We start from the raw sequence: 24,124 nt of genomic DNA, 5'->3' as shown, positions 1-24,124 counted from the left end.
ACCCAGCCTTGTGAGATGTCATAATTAACGATGGGGACACCTCCCTTCACTCAATCATAACTTCTCCCCAATGGCTGAGACCCTATCATTGAATACTGATTCAGACACCCTTTCCTGGCACTCTCAGTTCCCCACCATCACTTTGTGCTGTCAGTGAAGATGACTGTTAGGACCCCTGTGGATGACACCGTTGGCACTTTGATTTGGAAGAAGGGCAGGTGTGCAGTCCTTGCATCCACCATCAGTTGGATGGCACCAGCCCAGTGTCCCTGCCCCAGTGCAGAAGGCAGGAGCTGCACCAGGTACCAGGCACTTCTCATGTGCACCGGTGGTGACCATGTTCCTCCTGGTGCCTCTCTGTAGGGCCAGTGTTTAACTCTGGCTTAACTCAGTACTCAGGACAATTTACACAACACTAAGATGTGTGTGGCATCACCACCTAGTGTGCCCCAAGCGCCACCTGCTGGGGAGCCTAGGCCAAAGCATCTTGTTGCTCAACTCAGAGCTAGCTGTTCACTGTTGTTCAGCCTTTGTAGGAAGGGGGTGGACGAAGACTTTAGACGCTCAGTTCCTCACAGAAACAGTCAGGGGCCGAGCTCTGTGCCTCTACTGTGTCTTGGCTGGTGTGCTTTGGCTTGGCCTCCAGGGTGTCACCTTGTTCCCACTGTGTGTTTCACTGAATCATGCCCGCTCTACTCCCAGGCTGAGTGCAGATGGTAAGAGGGAGAGCAGCAATTTGACCTCAAAGGCCATTCTAATGTGCAGCAAAACTATGTGTGCTTCTAACGGGCTGAAAATTAACATACTACCTTGCCCTGGTAACTAACCCTTTCTGAAAAAGCAAAGTCCTTCACCCTTTCCCTATCTCTTTGGATGGCCCAAGCAGGATTTCTGCTTCCAATAATGTTGGAGGAAACAGAAGGTGGCAAATTGGGGCTTTCAGAAACTTAAATGCCTGTATCCACGATCTGCCTGGCTAGCACTCAAGAGTAGGGTTTCTCGAGCAGGGGAGGTGTCCTAGCCAGTAAAGTGCCTGCCAGGCAAGTGTGACAACTTGAATTCAGATCCCAGCACTCATTTAAAAGTAGGGCATGTAGGGCTGGAGGGCTAGTGGCAGCCCTTTTTAAAGGCTAAAGGCTAACAACTAAAATGTTAAAAGTAGGGTGTGGTGGTGGTGCGCTGGGTAGGTAGAGACAGGTGGATCCCCAGAGCTTGCTACCAAGTGTAGCCAGTTGGTGATCTCTGGGTTCAGTGAGAGACCCTGTCTCAGAAAAACAAGGTGGAGAGTAATAGAGTAAGACACCCAACATGAAACTCTGACCTTCACACATGTGTATATCCACATACAAGAATAGACTTTCTGTATGTTTTGTCAGTACTGGCATAGAACTCAGGACCTCTCAGATGTCAGGCAAGTGCTCTACCATTGCGCTGTACCCCTGGCTTTAGAGTTTTAATATGCCAAAGGATGCTGCAGAATTTAATGGATGCTTTATTTTTAAAGATGCTAAAACTTTATAATCATAAAGTACTGAGGCACTTTAAAATTTTTACCAAAGGGTCCTACTTCCCAAAGGCAGTAACATCACCTTTAGTATAGTTGGATTCTGTTGATCCCCATTCTAAAGATGAAAACGTTGAGGCTTAGAACTTGACGCTCACAGTTCCACAGCCAAGAAGTGGTAGAGATGAATCTGTAATCCAAACCTTTACATGTTGGCTCATGGATTGCTAGCAAGACACCAAGGGGCAGGCAGGATGTCCATCCACCTGTAGCCTCTCCTTACATACATTGCTGGCTGTGTATGTAATTCTTAGCCTTTGCAGGATGGAAAGCCAGGCCTCTATCCTTTTACAAAAGCCTTTCTGAGGTGGGTGATAGGGACAGAAACATGAATCTGGCCTCCTTGACAGCTTACCCAGGCATACTTTGGGGGGAAATCAGTGCTGAAGGGCCCGGCATTTTCAAAGTTGCGTGTAACAGTGAGGAGCTCAGAGCAAGAAGCTGGGTGGTCAGGCAGTGCTCAGGGACCCAACTCACATGCAAAGGATGGCAGTTGTTACTTACCGACTTTGTGGGTTTCTTTTTTTTTTTCTTTCTTTCTTTCTTTTTTTTTTTTTAAGCACCTGACACATACCAGGCTAGAAAATCGGGGTATAACGGTGACCCAAAAGGTAGAGTTCCTAATGTGGTAGTGTCAGAAAGCCAAGCTAGGACCAGGTCATAGGCACACGGGTTAGTGCCGTAAGCGTGAGGAAGTGTTTTCCCCACCCGAACTTCTCCAACTGCTTCATCCTGCCCTGTTCTGGCCACTGGAAACATTGTACTGACCACAGGGCTTCCATACCACCCAAACCATTCCCCAGACAGAGTATCTCAAATGTGTCTTCAAGGCTGGAGGTCCCACTGTATAGAACAGAGGCTAGATTGGAACAAAGAAGAAACTAGGAGCTGGAGCCATTTAGGTCAACATTTAGCCACTGCCTGCATGGGGCCAGCATCATGTGCTATACGATGTCTGTGGACATGTAAGGTCCTCCCTGAGCACCTGGGCTTGTGGCTCACAGTTTTGGTGGGAGATCTGGTATGTCGAAGGGGCATTCTTGTGCCAAGCACAGGAGCTGATCCATGTCTGAAGGTCCCACTATCATTAGGGCCGGGTATGGTGTTGCTTTTCAAAGACTTTCTTAAAACCTCTGTGTGAGTGAAATACAACCCTTAACTTAACCTCTGCTTCTCTCATCCTCCCCTCTCCTATTTGTATGTCTGTCTCTATTTCCCTCTCTGTGCATGCCCTTCTGGCCCTGTCCCTCTTCCTTTATTTTAATTATGATTTCTGGGCCTGTGGATTGGTTTGTTGGTCCCTTGTGTGACCCCTTCCCTGCTGCAGAACTCATCCAGCTCCGCCTCCTCAGAAGCTTCGGAAACCTGCCAGTCAGTGAGCGAGTGCAGCTCCCCCACCTCAGTCAGCTCAGGCTCCACCATGGGCGCCTGGGTGTCCACAGACAAGGTGACTGGCCAGAGTGGCAGCTGTGATGGGCTGTTCCCCCTGCCTTGCCCCTGCCTACTATGTACACAGACACCACAGCCATAGGAACCTGGGAACTCAGGATCTGAACCAAGAGTAGGGCCCCTCTTGGGGACAGACTGGGAGGCAGAGGGCTTTTTCTTGAACGGGTTTTATGGCTGCTAAGCAATGACTGTGTTGGTCCTTCAAGGGAGAGGAAAGGGTATGGGGAATTTGGAGATGTGAATGAAGGCGTCTTCCCAGAACAGGTGTCCTGTGTTCATTCATTCTCCCCTCTTCCTTCTTAAGCACTCCACAAGACTGTTGGATGTGACATCTCACTGTGTCTGAGGCCATGTTCTTTTCTGCCTTTTAGTTTGCACCCCTTCACCCCTGCCCCTGTTTGGAATGTGCTCCTGAACTGTGTGATGGATTTGGAAACCTAGAATGAACAGATTCATTTGAATATGCTTTCAAATGTTTTAATTTGCACAATGAGATGAGCTAACCTTGATCACCATGAAATTATGCTTCACTAGTTAAATCATGAACAAAACACTGAGAACATCACAAATTAAGGACACTGATCATTTTCTAAACTATTCTAAAATGTAGGTAAATAAGTCCCTAGCTGCACACTTAAGCCAGGTTTATGCATTCTTTGCTCCCTGGCTGTCTTCTGGCATCATGGGTCGTCCACAAGCAGCAGAGCCCCAGTGTTGTTTCTGTGTGTAAATACTGAGGTTTCCCCTCACCCTCAATGCCATCATGTATCTCTGCACTCATCCTGTTATATTAATTTTTTTTCCCTTTTCTTTCCCCTTTTTTGTTTTGTTTCCAGTTGTCTAATGGGTTTTCTCACTATAGTTTATCAAGTGAGTCCCATGCAGGGCCGGTGGGTGCAGGCCCTTTCCCTCATTGCCTGCCTGCCTCCCGCCTGCTCCCTCGAGTCACCTCTGTCCACCTTCCTGACTACGCTCATTATTACACCATTGGGCCCGGCATGTTCCCGTCATCTCAGATCCCTAGCTGGAAGGTTTGTGTCTCCTCCCCCTCCCCCTTCATTGCCTCTGTGCTCACCCCTCTTGGCACCGTCCTCCCCTTGACTCTCCCTTTCCCTTCCTTTCACACTCTGCCTTCTTCCCCATAACACCTCTCCCTCAGGAAGCTCCCCCTTGGGGGAACCAAAAAGCAGCTGGCAGCTTGGAGATAGTTTGTTTCCAGGTGGAACAGAGACCTGAGTCTTCCTTTAGGGAACTTTAGGTAGTGGGAGACTGTGCAGTGCAGGGAGTGTCAAGCCAGGCTCTGCATCGGGGTGGAGGGGCCTCTTTCCCTCCTGGGCCACCTGCAGTGTCTTGTTTTATCTGAGAGCCTCTACTGTCTTCCTTAGCCATATACCCAACTTGTCCCCTAATGAGTCTCCTTACTGAGGCAACAGAACCACAGCCCAAAGTGTGCTTTGGACCATCGTGTAGCTGAGTAGTACACGGAGACTTTTTTTCACTTTTGATTGTTGTATATAGAAACGTGTGCTTCATTATAAAAACATTTTTGAAGTCACTTATAAAGCAGTGGAGGCACCAGGAGAGTATTCTGGACTTGTGAAGTCGGTTCCTGGGCTGCCGCATTTTAGCAGGTTGTGACTTCATCACCCATTGAGTCCTCAAGACCTGCTGCTGGCCCTGGAGCCCTCCCATCAAACTATTAGAGGCCCAGTTTCCCAGAGGTGAAGAGTCGCTGGCAGCACTCTAGTGCCTCCTGGTGGTCATTCTGCCTTGTCTCAATCTTTGAGTTGCTCCAGGAATGATGATTCCAGCCTGCAGAAGGGTAGGCCTGGCTGCTTGAAGTGGCTCTCTCTCCTGACTGGTGCTTTAACCTATAATGACCACCTATCAGATCATTTCTGCCTGCCTGGTTGATGAGGGTTTTTAATCTGTGGGCAGAGATGAAGAGAGAAGGGAGGAACCCAGGGAATCCCCCCAGTGGGTGGGGCTATGCAGAAGGATGTGGGCTGGTCTCTGTGAGAGCTGCCTTCTGTGGGCGACTGAGTGGGTGCCTGCAGCCCTTTCTGTGGGGTAAGGGGCCCTGGCTCCTGACCACAATATTCTACTTAGGACTGGGCAAAGCCAGGCCCCTACGACCAGCCACTGGTGAACACACTCCAGCGTCGCAAAGAGAAGCGTGAGCCAGACCCCAACGGGGGAGGACCCACTGCTACAGGAGGCCCATCTGTAGCTGCCGATGAGGCACAGAGACCACGGAGCATGACGGTGTCAGCTGCCACCAGGGTGACACACTAGTTCTTTATAACTGGTTGGGTTCACGTAGCTGGGCTGGGTACTGTATGCTGGCCACACTTGGAAGCCTAGGTAGCCTAGTTGCTGGAGGAATGGGGCTCCATTGCCCTACCCCTGCTCCGCAGTGTGTGGAAGACTGGGGGAGAAACCTTTGTGGGAATCAGGCATTCAGAACCTCCTAGTTCCTGTATGCATCCTACAAAGCACAGCACCCATCCAGGCAAGTCAGTAACCATGTGACATGGTACTCACAGGAGCAGAGTGAGACTGATGGGGTCCCACCCACGGCAGTGTGTGGTGGCTCCAGGCTCTGATGTTTCATGGCTCTGGTGGCTTGTCTGTCTCTTCTTCCATCCTGCAGCCTGGTGAAGAGATGGAGGCCTGTGAGGAGCTGGCACTTGCCCTGTCACGGGGCCTCCAGCTGGACACGCAGAGGAGTAGCCGAGACTCGCTGCAGTGCTCTAGTGGCTACAGCACCCAGACCACCACCCCATGCTGCTCCGAGGACACCATCCCCTCCCAAGGTACGAGGCGCCCAGCTTGCCGGGCGGCTCCAGGTGAGGAGGCAGAGAGCTGGTGGCTGTTCTCTCGGCGTAACCCCTGGCCACATATGGGCTTTGGAATTGTTCTGTCACCTGGGAGTGCTTTGGAGTGGTGATCTGTAGTTGACTTGTCGCTAGCTGCTGCATAAAAAATGACCAGAACGTTAATAATTTGGCGTACTTCTCACCACCAGGTGCATGGTACTCCCTAGCCTGAAGTGAGAGATATATGCCATTATAGCAGCTTCATGTTTGCTTGACATTTTGCAAAGTTTTCCTACTTAATCTTCACAACCATGCACAGGCTATTTTATCCCCATTTTACAGATGTGGAAACTGAGGCTCAGTAACTTGTCCAAATCCACATAGCTAATGAGTAAGAGCTAGACTCACAATAACACTCAAACTCTTAATCCTCTGTCTTTCTCTCTCTTTCTCCCTTATCCCAACATAAGCACAAGCAGGAAGTCTCACAGCTAAGAATAGCTCTGTGTTGGTTGACCAAAAGTCACTTGCAAGCCATCTGTCAAAGCATCCAAGCCAGAGAATCTCAGGTGGTGGTTTTGTTCCCTAAGGAACATGGCAATGTCTGGTCACCTGTTTGGTAGTTACAAAACTGGAGGGGTAATCCTGGTGTCCAGTGGGTAGGGGCCAAGAATGCTGATAAACGTCCTATAAAGCACAGCACCCATCCAGACCCTGCCCCACACAACAAAGAACTGTCTGCCTCCAAATGTCAGTAGTCCTGTTGTTCAGAAACTGAGCTGTGTGATGCTTAATCTGTAAACTGCCCCCTGCCCCCAACACATTTGAGATACGTACCGTGCCATTTTTAAGTAGATGTGAGCACATGCCACTCGAGAGCCTCTGTATCTCGTTTTCAGGAGCTGTTTTTTTTTCTAGCCCTTACCTGAATCTGGGAGATGGTAAGGCCTATGCTGGTCTTTTTGAGGTTTCTCATATCTAAGGACCAGAGGATTGGACAAATTTGGCTCCTCTTTTGTCCCTCATATTCATCCCAGAGGTGGTTGGAGGCAGCTTTGCTGTAGCGTGGCAGCCTTGCATTCTTCCATCTCACGTCTGTCGTGGGTGCCCAGGGCACATCGGTGAACAAGCAAAGGACCCTGTAGAGAATTCATACTGAAGCAGAAGATGCTTCGGTGATCTGGGTAGGGATGGGGGTACCGGAAGCACGTGTAAGGCTATGTGTACTCTCCCTAGCATGCTCTCTGTAGAATGGGAAAGAAGAGCCGCTACCTTGGGTGTGTCTAATCAAATCATATCTTTAGTTTCAGATTATGATTATTTCTCTGTAAGCGGTGACCAGGAGGCAGATCAGCAGGAATTTGACAAGTCCTCCACCATTCCAAGAAACAGTGACATCAGCCAATCCTACAGGCGGATGTTCCAAGCCAAGCGCCCAGCCTCAACTGCTGGCCTTCCCAGCACCCTCGGACCAGCTATGGTCACCCCAGGGGTTGCAACCATCCGACGGACCCCTTCCACTAAGCCTTCTGTCCGCCGGGGGACCATTGGAGCTGGTCCTATCCCTATCAAGACACCAGTGATTCCAGTCAAGACCCCAACTGTCCCAGATCTCCCTGGGGTTTTGCCATCCCCTCCAGATGGGCCAGAGGAGCGGGGTGAGCACAGCCCTGAGTCTCCATCTGTGGGTGAGGGGCCCCAGGGTGTCACCAATATGCCCTCTTCCTTGTGGAGTGGCCAAGCTTCTGTCAACCCTCCACTTCCAGGCCCAAAGCCTAGTATCCCTGAAGAGCACAGACAGGCGATTCCAGAGAGCGAGGCTGAAGACCAGGAAAGGGATCCCCCAAGTGCCACTGTCTCCCCAGGCCAGATTCCAGAGAGTGAACCTGCTGACCTGAGCCCAAGAGAAAACCCTCAGGGAGATGACATGCTGAATGCCATCCGGAGGGGCGTGAAACTGAAGAAGACCACAACAAATGACCGCTCGGCCCCGCGCTTCTCTTAGGCTCTTGTAGTTCCCAGGAAATGCTGCCAGTTGGGGGATGAACTCTTTAATTAATGAAACCTAATTTGTCTTGATCCATTCCAATCTATAAGCAAACAAAAGATTTTGTAGGCAATTCGGAATTCCGCTCTTTTGAAAGCACTTGACATCTTTAGATAAGAATTAAAAGCAACACATGCAACTGACATAATCTTGATCTTTTCAGTTGTAAATATCCATAGTTTTCTTTCTGCACATTTTAATCTTAGTTTCCCTTTTGATTTTTCTGAAGGTGCCAAATTCCATTTAACTTTTTTACAAGTCTTTGTAAAATTTTAAATGCATAAAGGGAGGGGGTGGGTGGGACAGGGGAACCAGGAAGTGATTTCACACAAGGGGTACTACATTCTTTTTCTTTTTCTTCCTGCAAGCTTTTGTAGATGCACTGTAGTAGTATAGTTTAGAAGCAAACTCAAGTTATTTTAATGGACAAACAAAATGGATAAGGAGTAAAGACCTCATTCACATATACTGTGTTCTGGATGAGACACGCAGGAGAAATAATTGAGCAATATTCAGAGAAGTAAACCTGGAAATGGTGGACTGTGTTGGGATTGGGGGGAGGGCTGTGGGAGGGGCACACTGTCAACGTAGCCGATCTTTTACATTTAAGAGTAGCCTTGTAGGTTGAATTTCTAGTTGCTTCATGGTAAATGCATCTGAATAAGCCATACTAGATTGCAGTGTTTGTTTCTGTAGGGTGTTTAAGGACTTCTTTCTCCCACCATTCCTCGACTGCACACAGCACCCACCTCCAATCCCGCGCATGCTGCTGCCACTGGGTAGACATAGCCCCCCGCCCCCCCTTTACTTTCTTGTCTATTTTTTTCACTTCCATTGAATCCAAATACATCCAAAAGGGTAAGGCAATTTAGAAAATGTGAAAACATTTAAAAACGATAGCAGGGAATTCATAGTTATAGAAAATGCCTTTTACTTAACTGTGCCCAGCAGGCTGGGTGCATTGAAAAGCCCAGATATTTTGAAAAACCTCAAGCAGATTTAACAAGGGTAACCAGCTTGAAGTCTAGCAGTTTGCCAGTGTGCTTACCAATCTGGGGGCTTGTTTTTCTTCCCTTCCTTAAATAAAGGGCAGTTAATTGGCTTTGTATTGAACACTGAAGAGTGGAGGATTTATTTATCGCCACTGGGGAGTCTGACCACTACATTCTTTTTTTTTTTTTTTTTTTTCTTTCTAGGCAATGTTTTTCTTTTTGGAATGGATTTATGTCTTTTTTTTTTTTTAAGTGGAAATTAAATTTGTTATAATGCCCATCCCCTAAGTCAACAGAGATTTGTAGATTTAAAGGGATCACATCTGAAGACAGCTTTTTTTAAAAAAAAAAAAAAAACAAAAACAAAAAGTCTCTTAGTGCAGTAGCTGACAGCACACATTTGTGACACTGTCCCTAGGAAGAGCTCGGTATGTACCACGTGCCCTGCAAATCTCTGTTGGCTCTAACCTCCAATGATATAATCTTATGCTTTAATATATAACCATGCTGGATGTGAGGGAAATGTTCCTGTACAGTCACTGTTCTATATCTTCATTTAACACTGCTGTGATTACTCAACGGCATTTTATGTTGCAGCTTTAAAGCAAAGGCATGATAATTAGAAACAACTTAAGCTTTTCTTTGAAAAACAAGCTCCTTTTACAGACTATAAGCAAACAGTAGTGCCTGTGGCTTAGCCCACCAATCTTGATGACTAAAAGTAGCTGACGCGTTGTGCATATGATGCTTGAGATGGTTTTTGCAAAATGCAGAAATCTCTGCAAGGTCATTATAATAGATAAAAGTGGTATTTTAAACCTTCAAAATAAATGGATGTAACTGTACCTTGGTACAGCTTTTCACTTGTTTAGTTTTTAAACGTTAGTATAATCTGAATAAATTTAATATAAAATGTTGCCAAATTCAATGTAGAAAGAATGTGACAAACATGTTGGGTAGCTCTGTTTGTGTTTTTGCATATTGTAAAAGCAGTGTCACAGCTGAAAATAAACCCTTTCTAAAGGTAAATTATTGTGGTTTAGTTGCTAGTTTGTACTGAGAGTTGACCTCTCTCCCTGTGCAGTTTTGTTCTAAACTTGTATAAATAACAGTTGTGTAATGTGTCTCCCTTCTACATTGTAACAATTGCTTCAGCCTACATATAAATAAAGAACCACTAGAAAGAAAAAAAAGCCCTGTTATTTTAAGTCTTAGTCAAATGTTAGGACTCAAACTGCATTTAGAAAACGGATGAGATATTTCTGATGGTTAGCTCTAAAGATCAGAGTTGCCTAAACTGATTATTTGAAGTTACCTACCAAAAACTAAAAGTGGCCAGCCAGTTCAGGTTGGTAGTTTTAAGACTGCTTTACACATTTTTTTACATTAAAATTTTTTGTGTGTATGTACATAAGTGGGTATGAATATGCCATTGTACATGTATGGAGGTCAGAGGACAATCTGGGAGTCAGTTCTCACCTACCATGTGGATCCCAGGGATATGGAACACAGGCTTTTAGGCCTCCATTGTACATGTATGGAGGTCAGAGGACAATCTGTGGGAGTCAGTTCTCGCCTACCAGGTGGATCCCAGGGATATGGAACACAGGCTTTTAGGCCTCCATTGTACATGTATGGAGGTCAGAGGACAATCTGTGGGAGTCAGTTCTCGCCTACCAGGTGGATCCCAGGGATATGGAACACAGGCTTTTAGGCCTTATACTGAGCCACCTTGCTAGTCCTCTTTTAAAAATTTTTACGTCCAGAAGTGTTTTGCCTGTATATACTAATAATACCTGGTGTGTGTGTTGTGTATGCAATGCCTACAGAGGCCATAAGAGGCCGACAGAGTATGTGGGTGCTGGGAACCAAGCTTGGGTTCCTCTGCAAGAGCATCAAGTGCTACTACATCCTTACCTTTGAGTCTCCAAAGAATCTGACTGGAAAACCATGTTTCAGATGTCACAAAATTTGCATTCCAGATCAGACCCTTTAGCTCCAGCCATCAAACTTCCAGTCCACCTTCAGAATGCCAAGAGCTCTATGCCTGCTGTGGACTGTGCTTCTAAGGGACAGTTGCTCTTTCATAACTAAAATCCCATTATTACAATCCTCAGAAAACCAAGGTAGCTGGAGGTAGTGGTACATATTTGTAATCAGTACATGAGCCACTAAGAGACTTTTTTTTTAAAAGACCAAAAAGATATAACCCCTGATTATTTCTCCTCTCTGAATAGTCTCTCCATTGTAGTTAATTAAGGCTTTGCCTTAGACCTCCACACAGAACTTGGCTGGGGAGATGGCTCAGTAGGTAAAGTGCTTGCTATGCAAGCATGAGGATGAGTTTGCATGCCCAGAACCCATGTACAGCTGGGTGGGAGTAGCACACAAGAGACCCTGTCACAATGAAAGTGGAAGGCAAGGACCAACACTGGGGGCTCTTCTCTGCTTCAGACGTGCCCCTCCATGTACACACACACACACAGTCAACTCAGTCTTAACAATCTTGCATTTGGTTCTGCTGTTGAGTTTTCCCTTATTGAGCACACCTGCTATCAATATGATTATATACACATCTATTTTTTTTGTTTTTCACATTACATAAATAGAACACAATATGGGCAGTCACTTGGTGCTACAGTCATCCGTGGAAGAACACCTCAGTCATGCTGACCATGTTTAGTTGTTTTTATTAGGGCAAGTGTGTACGTGTTGCATAACTTCTTTCACTTGCAAGCATGAACAGGGGACAGCCCTGTGTCTAGACTGGCTGCTCCCGAGGTCTGGTCACAATATGCCACCACAGTGGGGGCAAGTCACCTGCCTTTCTGGCAGGAGGCAAGGCTTCAGTCTTAGGACCATCAGGTGGGGTCTCCTCTTGCAGCTGCTTAACCTAGAAGGGGGCAAGGAAAGAATGATTATCAGAAAAATCTAACTGTAAGACCTGCCTGCCATGATCAAATGACAGCTTTTTTATGTGATGTCTGTATACCCAAATGTTTTTCCATATGAACCTGTGTTACTCCCATTCTCACTCTTTTCACTCAGAAAAATGTCTCTGAAGCATCTGTTTGTTTTCCTGAAAGTCAGTGTCTTATATATTTATAGCAGTTATTCTGCCCTAGAACTTGCTACATAGCCCAAGCTAGCCTTGAACTCACAACCTTCTTTGCTGCAGGGTTCCTAGTGCTTGGATTGTAGGTGTGTGCCACCAAGTTAGACAAACCTAACCATTAACTCAACAAAGCTGAGAACTGTACCTCTCACTGTCTAGGCAAAAGCACGGTACCTTTCTAGTTCTTCTTGTCATGATCTACTGGTCCCCCAAAAAACACTTGTGTCTTAAATGCTTTCCACAAGCTACCATTAACATTCAGTTCAGGCAGGTCATGGTGGTGCACACCTTTAATCCCAGCACTTAGGAGGCACAGGCAGACAGATCGCTGAATTCAAGGCCAGCCTAGTTTACACAGCGAGTTCCAGGCCAGGCTGGGCTATGCAGTGAGACCTCATCTCAGTGTATCAGGGATTAGTTATAAGGTTCCTAAGTAACAGCCAGGACAAGGATTAAGATAAAGTCACATGTAAAAGTCAGCTCAGTTCTGCCTGATGTCCAACTACCCTAGGTCTAGGATTCTTGCAATCACTGTCCTAACAGGAAAGGAGACCTAAAAGCTAGAGCTCCTTCCTCATGTGTGCTGCTTAGCAGCGATGAGATGGAACAAGGGGAGGACAGCAGGAGGTTATCAGTGACCAGTGCAGAGTGAGCCTGCTGCTTACCAGGAAAACACAGACTTGAGCTTCCAAGTGTTGCAACACCATCTTAAAAAAAAAAAAAAAATACGGTGCCCCTTGGTCACAGTCACCTTTCTTCCACTCCATCTTGGCCAGGACTAATATCAACACCCTGTACTTTATCTCTACAACCAGCAAACTTCCAGAATTGTGAATTCAGATATCCAACATCCAACCACTGCCTGCCTACACTTGCTTAAATGCCTCTCTGAAACTTTGAAGAAACTGATGCATGCATCCTCCCTCCCAACCTGAGCTTTCTATATCAGCCTGTCTTTACTCCCTTTTAAAATTCAGCTTAGTTCCTGTCACGACAGTCACTCACCTTAAATCCCCTGTAACTCTGAACAAAGGGCATACTGTACCCACAGTTCAGTATTGCTAAAGAGAACATACTGGAACAAACTAAGGTCCTAACACATCTATTACCCAACATCAAGTGGGCCATCACCCCACCTGGCAAGCCTATTTTCCCCAGTAAACTGACCCTCAAGTTTGGCAGGCCTCTCCCATTCCCCACACAACCAGATCTGCTTCCTTTGGCTGTTCCTCTCGGTCCATTAAACCAGAAGCCACTGCACAGAAGGCTCATCTTCAAAACTATCCAGGATGGACTCACATATAGATTATGTACAAAGTAGTAGAGAAAATATTTTCCATCTCTCTCTCTCTCTCTCTTAAGGATCTCATTAATTTCTGTGGCTTTAAATACAACCAAAATCTCACAACTTTATTTCTAGACCAGATTTCCATTACCAAAGCTGCCTATTCTTCCTATCTGCTGGTTCTAACACCACATCTCTGAAGGTCTGACTGTCCCTGACATCTGGAAGGTCCTCTACCCTACCTGTCTTCCCTGTCTCCATCACCATACCAAACTCCAGTAAAGCCCGGAAACCTGATTTCTCTCTATCCCTCACTCATCTCCAACAATCAATGTTCTTGTCCATCAGGAAATACCCTACGTCTATTTCCTTCCACAGCACCACTCTATTACTGGCCACACAACCTTCCACTAAACTAATACACTATCCGTAGGTTGGAGTTCCTGCTTTTCCTCTTGTCCTTTCCATCATTTACACTGCAGCAAGAATGAGATTCTAAAACACAACTAGGACTATCCTAAGTTAACTGAAAAAACACCTACGGCTCTAAGGCACAGGAAGGCTAAGGAACAGGGTAGAAAAGGAAGATCAGGCAAAAGACTAAGGAGGGGGGAGAAGCAAAATTAGAGAACATTACAGAGTACAACTTCAGCAGGAAGATGGCCGATGGGAAATTAACACACTGAGAAACTAAAGTATTTCTGAGAGGCAAGAGGCCAAAGGAACTGACATGGCCAGAGTGTGGACCTAAGCATGTAGAGGCAAACTCCCTCTGCATAGCACTGTGGAACACTATGGGAAAGACGCACCTCCCGCTCCCAGCTTTCCATCTGCAGTTTCTTCCACTGCTCTCTCTTGGCAAAGTAATCAGGATACATGGCCTTTTCAGAAGGATGCCAGAAATCTAAGCACCACTCTGGAACCTGCAGGAAAAGGCAATGTTATTTCATAGGATGTATTTACAAATACCATGGGCAAAGTGAGCATGGTGGTGCCCGCCTTTAATCCCAGCACATGGGAGGCTGAGGCAGGCGGATCTCTGAGTTCAAGGTCAGCCTGGTGCATTTCAGGTCGGCTGGGGATACAGGGAGACCCTGTCTCAAAAAGACCAAAAAACCAAAACCCAAAAACCACAAATACCATGAACAAGGAAACAGAAGGGAAAATCCAAGAGCCTTTTATTATCAGTTACTGGGTTGGGAGGATGGCTAAGTGGATACAGTGCTTGCCACTCAAGCATGGAGACTGGAACTCAGATCCCAGCACCCACATAAAAGCCAGGCATGGGGATGAACACTGTAATGACAGTGCTGGGGAGGCAGAGTCAGGAGGATCCCTGGAGCTCAATGGTCAGTCAGCCTAGCTGAATCAATGAGCTCCAGGTTCACTGAGAGACCCTGTCTCAAAAACTAAAGGTGAAGGGCAACTGAGGGAGACACCCAAAGTTGACCTCTGGTCTCTACATGCACACACACGAATGCATAGATATACCACACACATTCTCATTCTCCCTCTCCTCTCTCCCCCACCTTCTCCCCTCTCCTCCCCTCCCCCTGTTATTACCAGACTACTTCTGATTCTAATTAATGAATAGCTGAGGAAGAGCTGGGACTGGAAATAAAGGAGAAGGCCTTAGAGTGAAAGGGCATCTGGTTGAAAAATAACAATGTTTGTCTGAGAAAACTGGTATCACTCTTTTTTGACTTCTGTTTCCCAAACAATGAGCATTATTTGTCAGTACTATCTAACCATCTTAGAAATACTCAACACGAATCCAAACTGGTTAACTTTAAGGTCCTCAAATGAGTTATGTACCAAATAATTTAATGCTTTGCTTTGCAAAACCCTGAAGGTAAATTCATTAAGGAAAGTCTTAATAGCATCTGGGAGAGAGAAAATTGACACCTGAAAAAAAAAGTGGCTGTCAACCATCTGGAAATCAAGTAGCCACTGCTCAAAGGGCATATGGTGTACAAGACTGAGGTCAGGGGACAAAGCTTGCCTCTTGGAAAGCAGTTGTCACTATAATCGTCACCTACCTTGTAGCACTCATATCTTTCATAGGAGGTACCCCCAGGAGAGTCAGGGAAGATATAGGGCTGAGGATGCTGATTTTCCCAGAATTCTTCTTCTGCCTCCCTCAGCAGCTGGGTGGCCTTCATCATATCTTTTTCATTCTTATGTTCTTCAAACCGTGCTCTCAACAAACAAGCAAAATAGCGGTATTTGTCCCTTAAATGGAAATGATTGTGGACATCAGAAATGTTATCTACTTGAGTGGGCAGTACAGTCTAGTCTGCACTCCTACCACCACCACCTTGATGTGTGGTGCAACTTCTCTGCACCTCCCTCACCCGCCAAAAGAGCAGCTACATCACTGCTGACTGCTTCCCCTGCAGCCCTCCAAACAGTAGCAGTAAAGCTGGGCGTGGTGGCACACACCTTTAAACCCAGCACTCAGGAGGCAGAGGTGAGAGGCTCTCTGTAAGAAAGAGGTTAGCCCGGTCTACATAGCAAGGTCCAGGCCAGCTGGAGCTAACAAGGAGACCCTGCAGCAAAAAGACTCCCCCCCCCACCAAAAAAAAAAAAAAAAGCAGCAAATACACAGCACTAAATACAGCCACTTTCCTCTCCTCCAATAAAGGAGCAAGAATTTCAACAAAAAAGGGGGTGGGGGAAGCTATAGCTTCTACAGGTTCATTCAGTATGTCCTCCGACCTTGTGCTAGGTGCTCTACCAAATCCTGGAGATTGGAAGAAAAATGATGTGACCTGGTAGAGTTTTGCTCAAATAATAAAGACGCATGTTTAAATCCTGACTCTCACACTAGCTCATAATCTTAGTCAAGTAATAGTCTGGTGATTAAGAGACTGTGAGCAGACATCAGTGGGGACTCTGACAACAGTTCGGGCCACAGACAGCAATAGCCTAAAGCGGGCTGCTACAAGAGCAGAGAGAACACAGAGAACAACAAAAACCACCTAGAGCACCAAGTCATGAGGGCGGGCCTGAACCTTAGTTTCACTGTTAGCTGTGTGGTGTGAGGTAAGTTACTTAATGTCTATAGGCCATGAGTTTCCTTTCTATGTGTTAGTAATAGTGTCTTTACCTACAGGTTGTCACAAAGTTTCTATGAGCTTAAACACAAAGCACATTGCACAAAGTGGTTTGTACATATCGAGTATTCAAAATAATATAACTGACATTACATGAGAAGAAGAATTTACAAAACTCAGTGTCCAATAATATATGATGCATGCATATGTGTGTTACTGGCAGAAAAGTAACATAACTAAGGAATTGAGGACAACTCCAAGGACTAAAATCAGAATGGGGGAGTGAAAAAAAATGGCTTAAAAAAATTTGGGTAAAAGCATACACCTTTAATCCCAGCACTCATAAGGCAGAGGCAGGTGGATTGAGGCAGGTGGAACGCTCTCTGAGTTTAACAGCAGCCTGGTCTACATAGTGAGTTCCAGGCCAGTCAGGCTACACAACTTGATGGTACACATCTGTAATCCCAGCACTTGGGAGGCTGAGATAGAAGGCCCTCTCAGGTTAAAGGCCAGTTTTGCCTACACAATAAGAACCTTTCTCAAGAAAACAAAAACAAAATAAATTAAAAAATAAGAGCCAGGTGTGGTAGCACACACCTTTAATCCCAGCCCTTGGGAGGCAGAGGCTAAAAAAAAAAAAAAAAAAAAAAAAAAAAAGATTAACTCTACAGGTGACCTGGCAAATGAGCACAAATGGTAGGTAACTCAAGTCTCAGCATTAAATACGGATGTGCAAAGTACTAGCACTACAGATTCTTAGGATGAACTGGAGAACAGCATTAAAGTGGCAAATAAGGGCGAGGGAGATAGCTTAGTGAATAAAGTGTCTGTTGCAAGCCTGGGGGCCTGAGCTTGGATCCCCAGAACCCAAGTAAAGCCTGATATGGTACCATGCATATGTAATCTCAATGCTCTTACATGAGATGGGAGGCAAGGCAGATTGCCAGGAGCTGGTGGGCCAGCTAGCCTGGCGTACCTTGATGGAAAGCAAGGACTGATACCTGAGATTGTCCTCTGATCTCCACACATGCCTGGCAGACACATGCACTCACACTCACATACACAAAAGATTAAAAAAGAAGGCAAATGAAGGAAGAGATTCAGGCAAGAACTGAGAAAAGGGTGTCAGATTTGAAATATGCTGGGTCGGTGTTGTCGCAGTAGCTACTTTTATCCTTTCCTTCACAACTGTTGAATTCTAAATATTTCCAGCTGTAGTAGACCAATATATGAAAAAATTTAAATTTATTAGTAGTGGGATGTGTCAGGGGGCACACAAGCCATGGCACAAGTGTGGAGGTCAGAGGACAACTCTGTGGAGTCGGTTTTCTCCTTCCACCTTTACGTGGGTTCTGGAGACAGAACTCAGGACATCAGGCTTGTACCACTGGAAAGCAAGTGCCTTTACCTCAAGCCATGAATTCTTGACAGTTTATCTTCCTTTGTGAGAATGATTATTATTTTATTATCTATTAATTTACTTGTCATTTTTCTCCAAATATTCATGAGCTGTTACAGGCCAAAGAAAGAATAACTTTTATTTGGCATCTAGAATAGAAGCTAAATTACAAATTCTGTCAAGAAAAACTTACAAAAGAATCTAATAATAATACAGTATTTTAGCTAGTACCTTCCTGCATAGCAAAAAGAGGCACAATCACAAACCTGCATTCTGGGTTTAAGGGATACTCTTCTAAACCTCCTGTTTCCATCCTGTGTAGGTATTTCTCAGCGTCCTTACCTGGGACTAGGTTTTAGGTTAAGATTGTGGAAGCCTGTTTGGCATTTACACATCTCGGGTTGTCACCTTACCTTGCATTTTTTTTCTTGACTCTCTTTTTTTTTTTCCAGACAGTCTCCCTGTAGCCCCGGCTGGCCTATAACGCGCTATGTAGACCAGGCTGGCCTCAATCTCACAGAGATCCACCTGCTTCTGCAGGGACTAAAAATGTGAGCCACCACTTTGCATATTTTATTTTAACAATATAAGGTTGTTTGTCTACCAGCTCTGCAGCCTACGAAGGATACCTGTCTCCCCCAGCATCTGCCACCAAATGCAGCTCCTAACATTGGTTAAAGCAGAAAGGAAATAATTACGTAGAGGTGAAAAAGATGTGAAGGTAATGAAAAGAATGGATGAAACTAAATAGATAAAGGCTGATGGGAATCGTAGGAGGTTGATGCTTTCCAGTGAGGTACCTAAAATTTAATCCTGGCTTCGCCAAGCAGTAGCTAAACAACCTTGAAAAGTCAATGCCGGCGCGCCTCTTTCTGTTTGTCTGTAAAATAAGGCTAAAATAATCCCTAACTTCTGAATGGTTCTGCAAACTAAAGATCATGCACACGTCATTGTTAACATTAAGAACGACAGGCTCACGAAGAAAACTTTAGTATTGGAACCATGACAGTGAGAGTTCTGGCACTTGCCTTTATTTTACTGAATCCTCAAGCAAGTCTCTGCGTCCCGCCCCACCTAAGCGTCCTGGAAGGTCCCGCAGCAGCGCAAGCTGCACCTGGTCACAGGCCAGAGCGGGCTCCTTCCCACTGCGTCCCCAAGTCCTTGAGCGGCCGCGTCCCCAGGGCGGCCTCCGCCCCCTCGTCCCGCGTCCCCTCGTCCCACCTGTGGACACACCACGACTCGAGGTGGCGCAGCGCCCGTTTATACAGCCGCAGCACCTTCTGCTGGTGGCTCAGGAAGGCCGGGGGAGCGCAGAAGGCCATGGCACCCGGCTCACCTTCAATGGCCGCAAGGGCTGCTGGGAACCTTCTCGGCAGCCCTGGGCCTGGGGCGGAGCGAACAGCCGGAAGAGCGCCCCGACCTGACACCACTTCCGTTTCCGTCGGGGAGGAGCCTGCCTAGCTGTCATGAGTCGCTTCAAGTTCGTGGGTAAGGGGACGGTTTCCAAGGTGTGGGGCTGGGCCCGGCGTGGGCCTTCCTGGCGGTGCCGGGCGCCTCTCTCCGCAGCCCGGGCCCCAGGCGTGGCGCGCTCCGTTCTTCGAGGGTGGAGAGGGGTCCGAGGAGCCTCGGGGTGCCGGCGATGAATGGCCTGCTCCTTGATCAGGGATGGTTTCCCGAGTGTGTGCATCTGTGAGAGTTCACAAGCCGCACACACTTGTGATTTGTACTTTTTTTCAACATGTGTTATATTCAGTTAAAAAAGAGGGGGCTGGAGAGATGGCTCAGCAGTTAAGAACACTGGTTGTTCTTACAGAAGACCTGGGTTCGAATCCCAGCACCCACATGGCAGCTAACAACTGTCCGTAACTCCAGTCCCAGTGGATCCGACAGCCTCTTCTGTCCTCCGCGGGCATTGCACGACACGGGTGCACTTACCTACATGCAGGTAATACACGCATACATATAAAATAATAAAATAAAATATTTTAAAAAAGAGGAAGCGGTGTATGTAAGTCAGTGGTAGGCTGCCTAGCGAGTCTGAGTCTGATCCCCACTCCACACGCCCCCCAAAACAAAACAAAACAAAACACAGTCCTCAAAGCGAATCACTGTATTCTTGCCTGTCTCATGAACCTCCAGCTCTTCTCCATGATCCACTGGATGATGGCTTCAAGGCACCAGTTCACACAGTCATTAGGGCATTTAACAGTTACTCTAATTGGTGGGCTTGGCATTGGCCTAGGAACATGGCCCAAAGTCCTGGTCCCAGCTCTGCTGATGTCACCAGGTGGAAAAAGTGGAGGACATAAGCAGTGGAAAGAGAAATAAATTCTACTTGGCAAATACCATGGTCCATTCAACAGCTGTAGAACCAAAGGGGAGCACAGCAGGGATTCCAATGAGTATGATATTACTTAGAAAATCTGAGGGACATTGTAAGAGGGAAGATTAGAAAGATAACTTACCCGCAGACTCATTTAGTTTAGTTTCACTCTGTGTAAAGTGGAATCTTACTGAAGGCATTCATTCAGCAAATCATTGAATGGCAGTTACATGCCAAGAATCTTGCCCTCTGGGATGCAGTAGTGGGTAAATCTCAACCTGATCCTTGCTTTCGTGGAGTTTCCAGCTACTGAAGGGTGGGGCATGGCAGTGATGGAGGAACCCTGATAGCCATTATGTAGATTTATTGGATAGGGAGAAACAGGGAAGTATTTTGGATCTTGAATCAGGGCAGTGAAAAAGTCAGAAAAGAGAAATGGAACAGATGTACACAGAATTTAGCACAGGAGAGTTGAACACTCAAAGATGACTCTGGTTGGATGATACCTAAATATGGCATGGAGGCATGGCTGGGAGGGCCACCCAGGTCTATTTGGATCAGGTTCATTCAAGAGTCTTAAGAGACATCCAGGTGAAGACATCATCCAGGCACTTAGAATTGTAGTTAGGCACTCAGGAAAGTGGTTAAGGTTATAAACTTAAGATCTGAGAGAGATTTTAAGCAATACAATTTTTCCAATATATTGTATTAAATAGATTGAACTGTAAGAAATCTAGTAGTGCAGTTAGTTTTCATACTGGAGGGGTAAAACCTATGCCCAGTCTAAGCAAATGTGAGGGAGAATGTTAGTGGCATAAAAGTAGTCGAAAAAATTCTGTGAGAAAACTGGGGTCTTGAAGGTTGGGTGTTCCTTATATAATGAAGTTTCTGTAAAACCTCAAAAGGATGGGGTTTGGAGAGTTGTTAAGTTGCTTAACATGAGGTGCTAGAACGTGGTGTGTTCTAGAGAGGGCATAAGAGTCCCTCATTTCTCTCAACACACTGGCTCTGCTTCTCTTCCATTTTGATATAACAGATTATTGGGGTATAGGCTGGGTGTTTCCAGGTTCTTGGCCCCTTATCCGAAGAATCAAAAATAAGGGCTCACACAGATTTATAAGAGTAGCCAGATAACTATTCAGAGAAAAGTGGTAGTACAGATTAGAGAGGAGTACACAATCCAGATTGACAGTGGGCCAATTGAGTGAGAGTATTCAACAGTCCTGATTATTGTTTGGGCTTCCTTTTATGAGGATCAAGTGAAGGAGTTTGATTACTAAGGAACATAGTAAAGATGTTCTCTGTTTTGGCTGATAAATTAGGTCATATAATCATTTTTCTACTATGATGTCCTTTCCTATAATGCATCTGATTTGAATCATATGCACACCCAATTATACATAGGCATAAGATGGTAAAATAGGGATTTTCCCTAAAATTTGAAGGCAGTTTTGCTTTATTGCGTGCACCCAAAACCAGTTCGGGTTGGATTGGCCCTTCCATTCTTTGTACTCTGATACATTGGGAATATATTTGAATAGAAATTATCTGATTGTTGTTAGGGGAGGAGAAACATCCTGTTGTTCAGAGAGAAGTATAACTATAGCCTAATAAAGATGGGGGTCTGAAGTTGCTTGGTGCATTGTTTGGAGAGAATTATATGTGCTTAGTCTATGCAGGTAGGAAAAGGAGCTAGGTTGCTAAATGCATTATTAAAAGAGGAGGTTGTGTATAACCAAAAAGAGAGTCCCAAGTAAATAAATCATTCCTTGTGTTTTCCTACCTTGTAGCTGTTCCAACTCTTCCCTTTTATAGTGAGTGGGTATAATAGTAAAGTGCTTAGTGAGGTGCAGTCTTGTTGAACCCCTAACCTGTGGGAACTGATACTTTCTCCAGGTAGGTAATGTTACAATTGAGTTACCTTATAGAGCTAGAGAATTGGTTGTTGGAGGATAGTAACACACACACACACACACACACACACACACACCCTGTAGTATAAGAAGTGAAGTATTTGAAATGTGGATGTGAATGTGGTAGGAGAAAGCAGTTTGTGTTTTTCTTGTCTTAAGCTTTGTTTCTCAAAAGCAGCCTTAGACAGTTTATAAACAGGTGGGTGTGCCCATGCTCCAATATAATTGTAGGGATATTGAATCTTGAACTTTTTAAATAAATTTCATATGTAACAAAATATTGTGTTTTTTTTCAACTATTTAAAATGTAAATAGGTAATTAAAACTAGGCCTGATAATACACATCTATAATCTCAGCACTTTTGGAGGGAGGTAGAGACAGAAGGATCTTGAGTTCCAAGTAAGCCTGGACTACTTGGTAAGACCCTGTCTCAACAGTAACAGCAGCAACAGTGGACTGCAGGGAGGAGTTTGTCAATCTTTCACTCAAGCACTTTTCCCCCTCTGACTTGCTGAAGAAGCTGAGCTGGTTGCCCCACAGAGGGCCCCATCTTTTGGTTTTGTCTGTTTGCTAAGTAGTAGTATGAGTTTGTTCTCTAATCCTCAGTAGTTTCTGTAACCTTGAAATATATCTAAAGGCTAACAAATTCCAAAAAATTTTTAAATCCCTTGTTTGCTGTCTCTTTGTGTCCCCAAGTCACAGGTAACTGTCACTTGACATGATTCACTAAGCCCAAACAGTTAGGTTTTAGTTTGCAGATACTGCTTTTTGTTTCATACCAACAGTGAAAACACTTTCCCATTGTGTTTGGTTTTGAGAAATAAGCTCATTAAGACTTGAGGTAGTTTAGAGCAAAGACAGCTATTTTAGAGGATTGGAGAGATATCTCAGTGGTTAAGTGCTTGCTATTCTTGCAGAGGATCCAAGTTTGAATCCTAGCACCTATGTCAAAACTATAAGTCTAGCTCCAGGAGGATTCAGTACCTCTGGTCTCCATGGGTGCCTGCACTCATGTGCACATACCTAGACACAAACATACACATATACCTAATTAAAAATTCAAATTTAAGAGAGGAAAGAGAGAGAGAGAGAGAGAGAGAGAGAGAGAGAGAGAGATTGATTTTTAAAAGTTAATGAAGGGCTGGAGAGATAGCTCGGTGGTTGAGTGCAAACTGTTCTTGCACAGGACCCAAGTTTGATTCTTAGCACTCATATCAGCTGGGTCACAACCACCTATAACTCCAGCCTCAGAGAATCTGACACTCTCTTCTGGCCTCCAGAGGCACCTGCTCTCATTACCCATACTCCCTCCCCAATACACACATAAACATAATTTAAAAATAAAATAGGGACCGGAGAGAGAGATAACTTAGTGGTTAAGAGCACTTGCTGCTCTTGCAGAGGTACCAGATTCAGTTCCCAGCAGTCACTTGGCAGCTCACAACCACTTGTAATTCCAGTTCCAGGGGATCCAGTGCCCTCTTCTGGCCTCATGGACACTGCATACACATAGTTCACCTATATACATGGCAAGTAAAACACTCATAACATAAAAAATAAAAACATTTAAACAAAAAAATCTTTAAAAAAATAGTGGGGCTGGAGAGATGACTCAGCAGTTAAGAGCACAGACTGCTCTTACAGAGGACCCAGGTTCAATTCTCAGCACCCACAGGTGGCTAACAGCCATTCATGACAACTCCAGTTCCAGGGGATCCAGTGCTCTCTTCTGACCTCTGTAGGCATTGCACAGCGCTTACACACATGCAAGCAATACACCCATACACATAAAATAAAAATAATAAATAAAATAAAAATAGAAGTTAATGAAAACTGAATATTACTGTTCTATCTAGCAGGGCATGCCAGAGTATATGAATTCTTCAGTTGAAAGTACAGTAGTAATTCCATGTTGCTGTGTCTGTCCTCTTTCTTTCCTTCTTACCCGGTCTCCTACCTTATCTTTCAAGCTATTTACTGTCTCTAAGTGAACTTTTGTTTTTATATTCTGTATTGTTTACTTGCCAATAAGCATACTTTTTTTTTTTTTTTTGGTTTTTTTGAGACAGGGTCACTCTGTAGCCCCAGCTGTCCTGGAACTCACTATGTAGACCAGGCTGGCCTTGAACTCAGAGGGATCCACCTACCTCTGCCTCCTGAG

General features: G+C 45.3%; 3 protein-coding genes across 28 annotated transcripts in view; 2 read left to right on the top strand and 1 right to left on the bottom strand.

Moving 5' to 3' along the window:
• Mtss1 (MTSS I-BAR domain containing 1) overlaps positions 1-10,076 on the top strand; it is a 157,618-nt gene extending 147,542 nt beyond the window's left edge. For 5 of the 18 annotated variants that reach the window (XM_029569558.1, XM_029569559.1, XM_029569564.1 and 2 more), the window contains 4 exons: positions 3,850-4,044; positions 5,123-5,296; positions 5,667-5,862; positions 7,137-10,064. In XM_029569558.1, the coding sequence (XP_029425418.1) occupies positions 3,850-4,044; positions 5,123-5,296; positions 5,667-5,862; positions 7,137-7,837 (1,266 nt within the window). In that variant the 3' untranslated portion in view covers positions 7,838-10,064. Of the gene's footprint in view, positions 1-2,891; positions 3,012-3,849; positions 4,045-5,122; positions 5,297-5,666; positions 5,863-7,136 lie in introns of all 18 variants that reach the window. The other 13 variants (XM_029569567.1, XM_029569568.1, XM_029569569.1 and 10 more) reach the window with 8 other exon arrangements.
• A 1,462-nt stretch (positions 10,077-11,538) lies between these two features.
• On the bottom strand, positions 11,539-19,117 carry Ndufb9 (NADH:ubiquinone oxidoreductase subunit B9). 3 transcript variants are annotated; one of them, XM_008845445.2, is made up of 4 exons: positions 18,948-19,117; positions 15,311-15,503; positions 14,081-14,194; positions 11,539-11,764 (listed from the first exon to the last, which is right to left on the bottom strand). In XM_008845445.2, exons 1-4 carry the CDS (start codon positions 19,046-19,048, stop codon positions 11,633-11,635), a joined length of 540 nt encoding a protein of 179 aa, XP_008843667.1. In that variant the 5' UTR covers positions 19,049-19,117; the 3' UTR covers positions 11,539-11,632. The 3 variants fall into 3 exon arrangements, with proteins under 3 accessions (XP_008843667.1, XP_029425409.1, XP_008843669.1); XM_029569549.1 differs by having other exon boundaries at positions 18,960-19,111; XM_008845447.3 differs by having other exon boundaries at positions 19,063-19,086.
• Positions 19,118-19,139: 22 nt separating this feature from the next.
• Positions 19,140-24,124, top strand: part of Tatdn1 (TatD DNase domain containing 1) — a 46,531-nt gene continuing 41,546 nt past the window's right edge. For 3 of the 7 annotated variants that reach the window (XM_017801194.2, XM_029569547.1, XM_029569546.1), the window contains exon 1: positions 19,611-19,671. Coding sequence is in view for 2 of the 7 variants with exons in the window: in XM_029569548.1 (XP_029425408.1) it covers positions 19,193-19,214 (22 nt within the window). In the remaining 5 variants the exon portion in view is untranslated. Of the gene's footprint in view, positions 19,215-19,610; positions 19,672-24,124 lie in introns of those variants that run through there. The other 4 variants (XM_029569548.1, XM_008845442.2, XM_017801192.2 and 1 more) reach the window with 3 other exon arrangements.

This window comes from Nannospalax galili, unplaced genomic scaffold, assembly GCF_000622305.1.
Source record: "Nannospalax galili isolate Female #2095 unplaced genomic scaffold, S.galili_v1.0 scaffold380, whole genome shotgun sequence".
Taxonomy (NCBI): domain Eukaryota; kingdom Metazoa; phylum Chordata; class Mammalia; order Rodentia; family Spalacidae; genus Nannospalax; species Nannospalax galili.
This window is presented reverse-complemented; position numbering and strand designations above follow the sequence as displayed.

Excerpts from the sequence above, each read along its gene's own strand:
- Ndufb9 (XM_008845445.2), bottom strand. The coding sequence starts at position 19,048 with ATGGCCTTCTGCGCTCCCCCGGCCTTCCTGAGCCACCAGCAGAAGGTG. Across the intron at positions 15,504-18,947 it reads GAGTCGTGGTGTGTCCACAG|GGACAAATACCGCTATTTTG; the intron begins GTGGGACGAGGG and ends TTTCCATTTAAG. Across the intron at positions 11,765-14,080 it reads TGGAAAGCTGGGAGCGGGAG|GTTAAGCAGCTGCAAGAGGA; the intron begins GTGCGTCTTTCC and ends GCCCCCTTCTAG.